This window comes from Betta splendens, chromosome 19 (genome assembly GCF_900634795.4).
Source record: "Betta splendens chromosome 19, fBetSpl5.4, whole genome shotgun sequence".
Lineage (NCBI taxonomy): Eukaryota > Metazoa > Chordata > Actinopteri > Anabantiformes > Osphronemidae > Betta > Betta splendens.
This window is the reverse complement of record NC_040898.2, coordinates 16099824-16111216: the sequence shown is the minus strand read 5'-3', so window position 1 is coordinate 16111216 and position 11393 is coordinate 16099824. Positions and strand designations below refer to the sequence as shown.

At 50.9% G+C, this 11393-nt stretch overlaps 2 protein-coding genes across 11 annotated transcripts in view; both read right to left on the bottom strand.

The window, feature by feature from the left end:
- Positions 1–402: 402 nt before the first annotated feature.
- On the bottom strand, positions 403–3955 carry nog3 (noggin 3). The gene has a single exon (XM_029133464.2). It carries the CDS (start codon positions 1685–1687, stop codon positions 989–991), a length of 699 nt encoding a protein of 232 aa, XP_028989297.1. The 5' UTR covers positions 1688–3955; the 3' UTR covers positions 403–988.
- Positions 3956–4097: 142 nt separating this feature from the next.
- The window catches only part of ankfn1 (ankyrin repeat and fibronectin type III domain containing 1), a 31795-nt gene continuing 24499 nt past the window's right edge, over positions 4098–11393 (bottom strand). For all 10 annotated transcript variants that reach the window (XM_029133886.3, XM_029133888.3, XM_029133890.3 and 7 more), the window contains 7 exons: positions 9886–10048; positions 9640–9808; positions 9124–9290; positions 7932–8154; positions 7655–7847; positions 6744–7518; positions 4098–6651 (listed from right to left, as the gene is read on the bottom strand). In XM_029133886.3, coding sequence (XP_028989719.1) covers positions 6592–6651; positions 6744–7518; positions 7655–7847; positions 7932–8154; positions 9124–9290; positions 9640–9808; positions 9886–10048 — 1750 coding nt within the window. In that variant the 3' untranslated portion in view covers positions 4098–6591. The remainder of the gene's footprint in view (positions 6652–6743; positions 7519–7654; positions 7848–7931; positions 8155–9123; positions 9291–9639; positions 9809–9885; positions 10049–11393) is intronic.

Below are 11393 nucleotides of genomic sequence, written 5' to 3'. Positions count from 1 at the left end.
GATAAAAGCTTTGTAGTTTCTAAGCCCATCTCGTTCCTGGTGCTGCAGATGTTGATGGTGAATGTCAGCTTCAGTGTTGCCAAGGCAACACTTAAAAAAAAGACGTGTTGTCATTAGGCTATTAACCTTTAATAAAACACTGGTTCTGTGAAGTACTGCTCTACAGCTTGCTACTTCAGGTGTAGCAGTCTGGGTCCAAGCAGGATGGATCTGAGGTTCGGTGCCAAGCTCTGGTCACGCCCTCTCACACCAAATCAAGGCACCACCAGCCGCCAGAACCCGATGAGAGTCAAGGACTGCGCTGAACCTGATGCTCGTTGATTCAACACCAACCTCTACACAGCCCAGATCAACGGAGCCGGTCCAGCACAGAACCCAGTTTTTAATTAAAGCTCAACAAGATGAATGTCTCGTGCTTTATTTCCTCCTGAAACAGTGAAATGAAAATGTGCAGCCTGCTCTCAAACTTCAGTCCTACCAGTCCTCCCTCTCAGCTGAAGTGCATGCTGGGAAGTGTAGTCCTGTCCAAAATGTCAAGAAAGCCATTAAAGAAAAACTTACTGCCACAACGCACACGTATGTTTACATTTAGCAATGCCTGAAGCTACATGATAATACATTTAATTTACATTAACGCTTTTATTCGTGTTCAGTTTTTAAAGAAAAGGCGGCACTAACAAGTTATACTAAGTACCTGGACTGTTCCTCAGGGCAGCGAATGAAGCTGAACAGACATGGGAAGAAACGAGTCTGAGCTGATGTTCACTGATCGCTGTACTCGTTTATTTGACACATGATCACACAAGTTGGATGTGACGGAGCCGTTTGTCTGAGCATAACCACAATATGACTATAATAAATATAAACAGACCGAGTCCACTTAACACAGTCGGTGATTACGTGAACCGAACCGAGTCCTGTCATCAGACATTAAAGCCCCTCATACGTCCTCGGGTCCAGTAACGTCCCACATTTGCGTGTACTGATTTCAAACGGAGTCTTGTTCGGTTCCGTGACAGGAGCATTTACACTCTGTTATCACAGGGTACTGGATCGGTATCCAGACGCACTTGGGAGGCCCCTTCCTCTGCGGGCAGTGCCACCGTAGGACGGTATAATGAATGGACTTGGCGGGAGTACATTGCATCCCCTCCGGAACCGAACAGGACCGCTTATTGTAGCAGCTCCCCACCTTCAGGTAGCGCGGCCAGAACCTGCCGCCCAGGTCGTTCCACGCGTAAAGTACCGGGCAGAATGCGTAGGACCACAACCACTGCTGCAGCCGTCTGCGGAGGCGTCGGCTCGACTTCTGCTTCTTGCCTGACTGGACCTCGAGGTCAATGGCCCGGATTTCCTTCAGCTTCTGCCGCATCTCCGAGTCGCTCGCGTCCTCGCCCCCCGCGTTCCTGTCCTCCGGCGGGGACACAGACATGAAGGACGCGTTGAAGTGGCTGCCGAGCGCGGCCCGGAGCTCCGTCTCATTCAGGTCCCTTTCCTTTGGGTCCAACATGGGATCCGGTACCTCCCTAAAGATAGTTACGGGCAGAGTGTCACTGGGAACGGGCCGGAGGACAAAGTGGCACGTGCCCTCCTGTATCCTGAAGCCCAGAGAGAACATGAGCACAAACACGGGCAAGAAACACGTATCCATGTCGTCCGGGTCCAACGCACTCAGAACACAGTTCATCCGCCCAGAAGCAGAACTTTTCCTCCGAGCAGGTGCAGGGAGCGCGTGCGCAGCAACTTCTCAGCAAGCTTTCAGACAGGTGAGGGCAGCAGCAGCTGCCCGGTCCAACCGGAGGTCCTGCTCAGCCGTGGGCTTCTCAGTGAACAGCTCAGCGGCCCGTGCGTCGCTGCGCCCACTCATGTTGCTGCCTCTGCTCCTGCTGCAGCCACTGAGGACGCCTCCCTGTAGCCACACATCCAGCAGGACGGGATGTGGGCCAGGCCTCGTCACTGGGCCGAACCCCCGCCCCCCTTCTCCACCCAGAGAGCTGTCACAGCAGCTTTTCACTTGGACTACTGAGATAAGATGAGCGCGATATGATCAGTAGTACAAAAAGTGGAAGACTGTGGCGCCGGTTCCTCCGGGTCAGAGGCTGGAGCTGGTTCTACTGGGTCAGAGGCTGGTGCTGGATGCAGTCAAGGCAGTAGAGTGAAGTACCTCTTAGTGCTGACCAGCTTTCTCTCGCTTGACCCAGTGGCAACAGAACCGATGGCTCTGGACCCACAGACAGAGGCTTTGAGCCTCAGTCAGGTGAAATAAAGTTAGAAATCATTTGAGAGTGAAGCAGAAGTTTAAGGATTTCACCTCTGAGTTCAGCTGCCAGCAAATGAGCTGGAAGCAGTGAAACTCGGACCAGACGACGCCAGAACCCGGTGGAATGTTTGCTTATGTTGTAAAGGCTGAATTATGAGGCTGATAAAATGCGGAGATAAAGGGCCGACTGTGCTGGTGTGGCCGCGCTCACAGACAGGGAACCGCGTCCTGTCGTCATTTTCTGGCCGGCTGCTGGGACCGGCTGCTGGGACCGGCTGCTGGGACCGGCTGCTGGGACGTCTGTGAAGGCGCCCCTAAACGGTGACACAGGTGATGCTCAGATAAGACCCGGTCTCTGTAGATCTTCGCTTCGTGCCACAGAGCCACCAGGGACCACACTTCACCCCCAGCTGTTCTAGCCTCACTTCAAACTCAGCTCCCCTCCAGAACCGTGAGACTCGGGCCTCACACCCGAACATGGTGGCACCGCCTATTGCCAACAGCTCAGTACAAGCTCCTGTTTCAGTTCCAGAACTCCGCAGCAGACGGTGGAAACAGCTGAACCCAGGATCCACTGCACTGCTTCTTATTAACAGCCTATTTTGGTTCATTATCTAAAGTAGATTCACTTATCATCAAAGCCTCATGGTGCGGTTTCTGCTCTGAATCGCATTACATGGCAGCGATACGGGTCAGCGCCGCGGCTAGCTGTGTGTTAATGTCCCTGTGCTGACCAAACGTCAGCCTAATCTGAGCAGGGAATCACAGGCCTCCCAGGACGACGGACTCGGACGTCTGCCTGGTTCCGGATCAGACAGACACAAGCTGCAGTGGGTCCATTTGGGTGAAAGGCTCGCAACGTCTCAGCCTCACGGTCTGATGCAGATGTTTACAGCGATAAACTAAATAATCAGTGCCAAGTCTTTCTTCAGCCTGATGAGCCCAGCTCACAGGACCGTGCTTGGTTCTGAGTCACAGTGAAGTTTGGCTGCAGCCACTGACTCCCAACACGATGGGACTAATGTGGAATCAACGAATGGACCTGACAAAGAGCAGCTTTGGTGCTGGTTCCTGTTGGTGCAGGACAGTACATGAAATAAAAACGGGCTCTTGTGTCATTTTGGTGCTTTCACTTTCTCCACACTGGATCTCAAGCCTCCTAAGGAAAGCTGAGTGACAGAGTGAACTAAATAAATGGACCTGTGTTTCCAGAGCCGTGTTCGTTGTGAGCCGAGCCAAGTCCAGGAGCAGCGATCCTGTGGTTTGGACCGATGCTGGGGAAAACTGGCTGCTAGTGGTGGTGTGAGATTCCACTTGGTTCACACCCTCCCACACGGCTCGGTCTGTCAGTCAGGAGCCTGGCCCTCCAGCAGCTCTAGAGACGCTTCAGAGACCGGACCGGACCGGACCACAGGACCACGAAGAAGCCGAGAAACAACGGATTCGCACAGAGGACGGCCGTAATCAAGTCTGTGCTTAACCTGATTTCGTTATGTCAGCTGACACTGCTGACCCGTTCTCATCAGTCACATTTAATGTCCTGCATCCAGAACAGCTGCCCCACTTCTCTCAGCAACTCTTTGAGGCCTGAGCAGCTGGATTCAGAGTATGACTCCAAGCTCATCTCTTCAGCGTATAAACACATTGAGGCGTCCAGTGTTTGCTCCTGTCTTCTTCTCAGGTAATGCTCCAACCTCGCATTCTCTGACCGTGGTGTTACATTACTTGACTGGCAGAGCTTCACTTACTTACCCAGAATGCCAGAGATCTGTCAGCGAGGACGAGGATGCAGTGATGAAAATGATTATCTGCCTCTAACAAAAGACAAACTCACGGGTTTAAGTGCACAGCATCCACACGAGACACTTTATTTCAGTTACACACTAAAAAAAACAGACCATAAAACACACGTTGCACCAATAAATACAGTCCATGTGGTTCAAGTGGACAGATGTCGACCGGAGGCCACTGACGACAGAACCCAGCAGGCACCGACACGGGTCAAACAAGCTTCAGCTACAGGACACAAGAGACAAACCTCGTCATCTGATCTCAGCTTACACTGATGCACAAACAGCAACACAGCGTAATGGAACACTAGAGTCTAGAGCCAAGACCAGCGTTAGAGTCTGCTTCACATGTTGCCTCAGAACCATCCTGAGTAAGATAAGGTCTGTCATCTCTATGCTGGTGAGTACTGTAGTACAGAAAGTACTCCAAGTAATGTAGTACTCCAAGTACAGCAGTATTGTAAATACGCACAGATAAGGCTATTCACGAGCTGCCCCTGTAGCCTAGTAACAGTGCTGACCTCCTCTATGCTAAGCTAGGCTAATCACACGCTACTCCGTAGCCTAACAGTGCTGAGCTCCTCTATGCTAAGTTAAGCTAATCACACACTGCCCCAGTAGCCCAACAGTGCTGAGCTCCTCTATGCTAAGCTAAGCTAATCACACACTGCCCCAGTAGCCTAACAGTGCTGACTTCCTCTATGCTAAGCTAAGCTAATCAAACGTTGCCCCTGTAGCCTAGCAGTGCTGAGCTCCTCTATGCTAAGCTAAGCTAATCACACACTGTCCCAGTAGCCTAACAGTGCTGACTTCCTCTATGCTAAGCTAAGCTAATCAAACGTTGCCCCTGTAGCCTAGCAGTGCTGAGCTCCTCTATGCTGAGCTAGGCCAATCATGCGCCGCTCCAGTAGCATAGCTGGGATGGCCTCCTCTATGCTAAGTTAAGGTAGTCACATGCCCTAGTTTAACTGTTTAGATGGAGTCTAATATTGATATTTTCCTGCTAAACACTTTGCATGCAAATCACTGCATTTCAATGCTTCACTTCCTTCTGTCATCTATACTTTAGATCATTGAACACAACAATTCATAAACGTCCATCTGAGACATTTCCAAAGATATTAAAGCGACTGAGTTAACTGCGTCAAAGGGTCAATTAGCTTTTATTCCACAATTGCAAACATTGTGCAAACATTAAAAACGCACTTTTAAAACACTGTGCATACATGTTAGAAATCTGTGCATGTTCAAACAGCTCTCAGACGTAAAAAATAAAAACAAACACACCACTAGGCTCGGAGGAAACACTACACTAACTGTGGATGTCACAACATAAGAAGCTCAACCAAAAGTCAACACAACAGCACAACACATTCACAGTCCGGTCCGACTGCACAGCAAGTCCAAGGGGAAAGTGCAGACCCTGACCCCCGACATCATCATGCAGGAGGAGGCACAAACTGGACACAAAGCTTCAGTCCAAAGGAAAAACAGCTACAAACTACGTCATGCCAACAAAGTACGCTGGGACTACATCGATGTGCCAAGACATGGCAGTGAGGCTGATCACCCCGTAAATGTCAGGGAGGCATCAGACAGGAGGTGACCAATCTGTGCAGAGATCAGAAGGTGAGAGCACTGACACGTGACCAAAAACAGAGAGAGTTGAAAAGCCTGAAGACAGACCTCACGACAGACGTCGGCTAACACAAGGTAGGCTGTGGTCATTTCATTTAGTTCATCTTTTGTAACCCTAACTCCATTTGGCTGTTGCTAAACACCAGTGTCAATCGGCTGCTCACGTCTTGGGGCCAGATGTTGGGAGGACTCAGCTGTGCGCGAAGGACCAGCCACAGATAAAGCAAATGTTTTGGCTCATCGCTTCATTTGTCCACATTCAAGATAAGTTAGTACACTTTGAATCCAAGAATAGAAAAATACTTCATGTTTTAGGTTGTAGTGGTAGTAGTTCCTGACCACGAGGTTAGCAGCTCATAACACTGGTTTAAAGACATGAGCACAGACGAGCAGACTGAACTGTACATTAACTTCAAGTAGAGGAGAATCCATGCTTTGGAGACGGGGCCACAGAAACATAATAGTCAATGCAAGAGTCTGACGGAATTTAACTAAAGTGGGAACCAGCAACAACCAAACCACCTTTTTTTGGTCGCTGTGCAGAGTTGCGTGCAAAGGTCTTGGTTGAAGAAGCAGTGCTTGGTTTATCGTTGCATTGATTATTATTACCTTTGTAACAGTCGATGCCATGATTTCTGAGGCTTGGCGGAGTTGAACCAGCAACTTTAAATTACAATCTATGGAGAGGTGAGATGGCTGCTTATTATCAGCCCTTGTAACACGCCCGGCCTACCGTCACTGTGGTAGAGCGATGAAGACCCGACTGCTGATATCTGCCAGGCTGACATCCAGGCTATTTTAAGCTACACTGGGCATTTTTCAAAAGTCCAGTGTTTAAAAGGATCAAGTGGTTGTTTTGGCAGCATGCATCTGACTTCTGATGGACGTCCCCACCTTCGCATCCTAGACCCACATGGTGTGAGGGAACCGTGCTACCGTAGGAGGTGCTGGGCTTTGGTTGTCCTATTTAAAAACAGCTGGGTTAATGCTTTGTCCAGTGTAGCTTTAAATACTCATGCCTGATTCTATAACGTGCTGCTGAGAATCTCTGACACCTGGGCATTGGTTTGCTCATCCGAGTCCACTTCCTGTGCAGCAGCTCCCTCTGGTTCTTCGTCCTCCCCTGAATCCACCTGTGCCACAACCACAGACACACCTGCAGCCTTCACCTGCTCCTCTTCATGACCCCTCCTCCTGGGTCCTGGTGACGGGTCCCTAAAGGTCTCCACAAAGATCCTGCGGACATGGGGTCTGGGCTCCCGATGTCGTCCCTTCTGGCTCTCGAGGGTACAAGAGGCGTGGCTGATGTAGGGGGCTCCTTGTGGGGCCGGCAGATCCCCAGAGGAAGGCAGGTCGGGGTCAAGCTGCCTGGTGTACACACCCTCAGAGAGAGATCCAGTATGACTCTCTCCACTGTGGCCCCTGAGCCACCGCTGAGGGCCGCTGAAATACTGACCCCTGTGGCTTCTGGAAAGCAGTTTGCGTTTGGCAGGGGGGTTGGCAAGGGCCCTCAGAGGAGCAACTCCCTCCTGGTGGCTCTTGGACAGGGAGAGGCCTTCCAGAGTCTTGGTGGTGTCAGTCAGTGATGGAGACAGGGGGAGCGACAGAGGCAGGTCTCTGGAGAATTTAGGGGACAGGGGCAGGGACGGAGATGTGGGCAGGGTCCTGGAGAGAAAGGGAGATCGAGGTCGACTGGAAGTAGAGTGAGGCAAGTCTTTGGACAGGGAGGGAGAATGAGGGAGGAGAGGTGATGAGGGAGAGGGTTCCTGGGATTTGGGATTCTTGGCCACGGGGGAGATGGGAAGGTCTTTGGGCAGACAGACACTGTACCTAAAAATGGAACAAACCAAATGACGACTACTGTAGCTGATCTATTGATGCTTTGATAGCACAGGGTAAAAACAAACAAGCTGATGGGTGAATCAGTACAGATGAAGCTCTTTATCGTCATCTACAAACGAATCACCTGAGCTCATGGATTTGAAGCACATCTGGTGCGCTGCCTCCCAGCGAGTGAACGGCCTGCTGGGACAGATCCTGGGACGGAGAGTAGAGCAGGTCCAGCTCTCGGGGGCTCAGGGCATCGCTGGAGTCGTAGTCACTATCTGTGGGTAGGAAGACCTCAGAGAAGCCTTCCTCATCTGAGCCGAACAGGGAGTCTGAAAGCACACCGCAGCATCAGGCAGCATGTCATCGGCGTGTACACAGCATCTTCTACCGGGTGCTGCTCTACTGCGACTCACCGCTAACGACTTTCCTCCTGCGCAGCTCAGGTGATGGGGACGGTGTAGGCGGGTAGTCCATGGTTGAAGAGGTAGAGTCTGTCTTTTGCTGGCCGGGGTCGCTCTCTGGAGCGTTGGCGTCCACCAGACAGGTGATGGGCACGCCGCCCCGCGGCTGCTTGTAGCGAGCATACTGCAGGGCATCGGTGATCCAGCGAAGGTCGCGGCGCATCTCATCCAGCTGCTGCAGAGGCACAAACATGCACTCACGGTTAGTTCAAGTCATAAACTACATGGACAACTGGCCTTCATCCAAGTCTCATCGTGTCGTGTTGCAGCTGGCTCTCCTCAGTGGAGACACACCCTGGTGCTGCTCGGTGGATCTGTTGGGTTTCTACTTGTCCTGACTTTAATACGTGAAGCTTATTTTGTGTTTTGATGGTGTATCAATAATAATTAACGATTACTGAACATGTTTTGGGGTGTTTGCATGAAGAGAACGAGTGTGAGACGACACAGGCAGCAATTAGCTGAGCGTCTGACAGAGCAGGAGAGCACTGGCCTCACTGCAGGATGACTTGTCTGGAAGGAATGCGAGGCTGAGACGGTGCAGATACAGAAATCATGGAGATGTTCTTGCAGAAATCAAGGAGCCGCTAATTCACACCCTTCCCCGTTCTAAATCAGGGAGTGAAAACCACTCAACAGAAGACTTATCACATCCTTTGTAGCACTCATCAACCATTTTCACTAATACAATCATTAAATCATTCAGATGCATCATTTCATCCAGTCTGTCTCACATGGGACTCATAGCTTAACTGTTTCGGCTTCTGATGGGACATGAATCCCAGTTTTTACTTGAAAATTAGGTATAATTTGGTCAAACTCCATCTGTGCTTTAATCACAATGTGCCACAATGCACATTTCGTCACCCTTACCCTCTGGTCCAAGCCAAACCCGGGCCCATGCTGCGTCTACAGACTGTAAGGAATCTACAACAGCCAAAGCAGGCCTGACAAAAAAGGTTCTGCTGGACCGACGTCCCTACTCTGTGCTTCCATCCAGCTCCTCCCTTAACCATTATTTTATAGAACAGACCCACATGAGGAGTGTTCACAGCGGCGGCTGTAGATGCCTTGTGTATTGCAGCCCATGAACGTGAGGTCCAGACATTTAAGGCTCATCATCTTACTCAGCACCGTTTCTCACCTGGATGTAGTCCAGGATGAGCTGATGCCTCTGCTTGGCTGTGACCACCTCACTGTCGGTGATGGCCTCACGCAATGCCTGCTGGGTAATGAGGGCATCCAGGTCCAGGACGGAGGATAGACGGCAGTACAGGCTGATGAACTTCTCTTTGTAGGAGCAGAAGTGAACTAAAAATGAGACAATGACTTAAAGAAGAAAAGACGAGGAGGGCACAGAGCTCAGTGAAAGGCTGAGGAGGCGGCGTGAGCTGGTTCTGTTGGTTCTGTTGGTTCTAAACTGCTTCTGGACAAACTGACAAATGACCGGTGATGAGTCTAAACCACAGCAGACAACTGACAATGGATGCTTTAACCTCAAAGTCGTGTTCAGTGTTTCACACTGAGGTGTGTACTCAGACGCAGCATTGTGCAGCGTGTGGGGGGTCGGCAGAGCTTTAACCTGATGTTTCCCTGCAGACAAGGCTAAGTGCAGAAGGCTGAAAGGGGACGTGTTACCACAGAGTGTGTGTGTGGTTACCCAGCTCAAACATCTGCAGCGGCAGGTGGAGGAAGCCTGACAGAGGCGTGTAGGGGTTAGACTGTCCAGGGGCGGAGCAGACATCGTCGGCCGGCGGCAGCAGCAGCAGGAAGGAGACGCCGTGACCCAGCTCCACCACCTCCTGACTGTAGAGACGGAAGTGACGGGCCTGCACACACACGCCCACACAGAGAGTCAGGCCCAGAGCTCAGAGCGTATGCTCCAGCTCATCACCTGAGACGTTACCTGGTGCAGAGGTAGGTTGATGTGCTTCAGCAGGGACTTGATGGCCGTCTGCAGCTCGTAGTAAAGTAGTGGGGCGTGGCTTTCTGCCCAGGCCTCCTGGCTCTCCCCACTGCCGTGCTCCCTCTCTGCAGCTGCTAGCGTCTGGATCCAATCCCACTCCTCCCTGGAAGGGAGCACACGCACGCACACGTAAGCGCACGAAGCACACACAGTTGTGTTTAACATCACCAATGACATCATGCCTCCCTAGCCCCTCACCCTAACCATCACAAATAAAGGCAGACGTCTAATCTTTGCTCTAATCCAAACCAAAAGTCAATTCAAACCTCAGCCCTAAAATCAAATTTTGACCCTCAAGAAAGCCTTCAGACTGGGGACCTACAGTACCAAGTGTCCCCACGTTGTCGCAGTGTCCTCACCTTGATAGCAAAAACATGGTTTATGGTCCCCACGTCGAAGGACAATCATGCACACACACACACACACACACACACACACACACACACACACACACACACACACACACACACACACACACACACACACACACACACACACACACACACACACACACACACACACACACACACACACACACACACAAGCTGTATTCCCTGCGTTCACAGTTACCATAGAAACAGGTTGTGTAAAATGTGATGTAATCTTGGATGGTGTTTTTTTTTTAAGTTGTCCTGATGTCAGAAATTCTTCGCGATCTGGTCTGCACCAAAATCAAAACGGGCCAAAGAGGAGAACGACAACCAAGGTGAAGAGAATGGACAGCGCTGCTGAGCTGGTTTCCATCCATCACGTGACCTTTGACCTACAGCTCCAGGCAGGAGGTGTTTCCCACTGTGATGTGTGGTAGACTTCACACCTCTACCGGTTCTTGTTCTCTCTGCTCTGGGTGTGAGCGGTAAATGGCTTCTCTGTGTTCAGCTCACCTGAGCAATCACCTCCGTCACTGCCGACCAATACAAACAAATAAATCAACAACTAGCTCATTTACACAACAACAACTCCCAGACTCATTAAAGCTGAGTCAGGAGAGCAGGAACCAGCAGAACTTGAACCAGCTGCTGTTCTGTCTTGAGAGGTGCAATCAAACACGTCGGCACCCCGTGGGTCAGAGGGAGCACAACAACCGTTTCTCACTTCACACTTTTCAATCTGCTGGTGCCATATCCAGACATTCCTCCGAAGGAGGCACAGTAGCAGAAATATGTCGACCTAAGACCAGTCCAGAGCCAATCAGATTGGACCTGGCACAAAAGGAACTAGCACACGCCCAGAAACGCAAGAGCTGAGGCTAAACCCACAGCAGCAACACAAGGACCAGAGTCTGTGTCGACTGACAACATGCGACCAGTCATTCCTCAGGCTTCAGGTCCAATTCCAGTTGTCTGCAGGTGGTTTACAGTTGCTCCCTCTCGTCCAGCACCAGTAAACCAGACTCCCTGAAACAATTACAAGGCTGCTGACATCAGAAGTACTGTATGCTTAAAGGA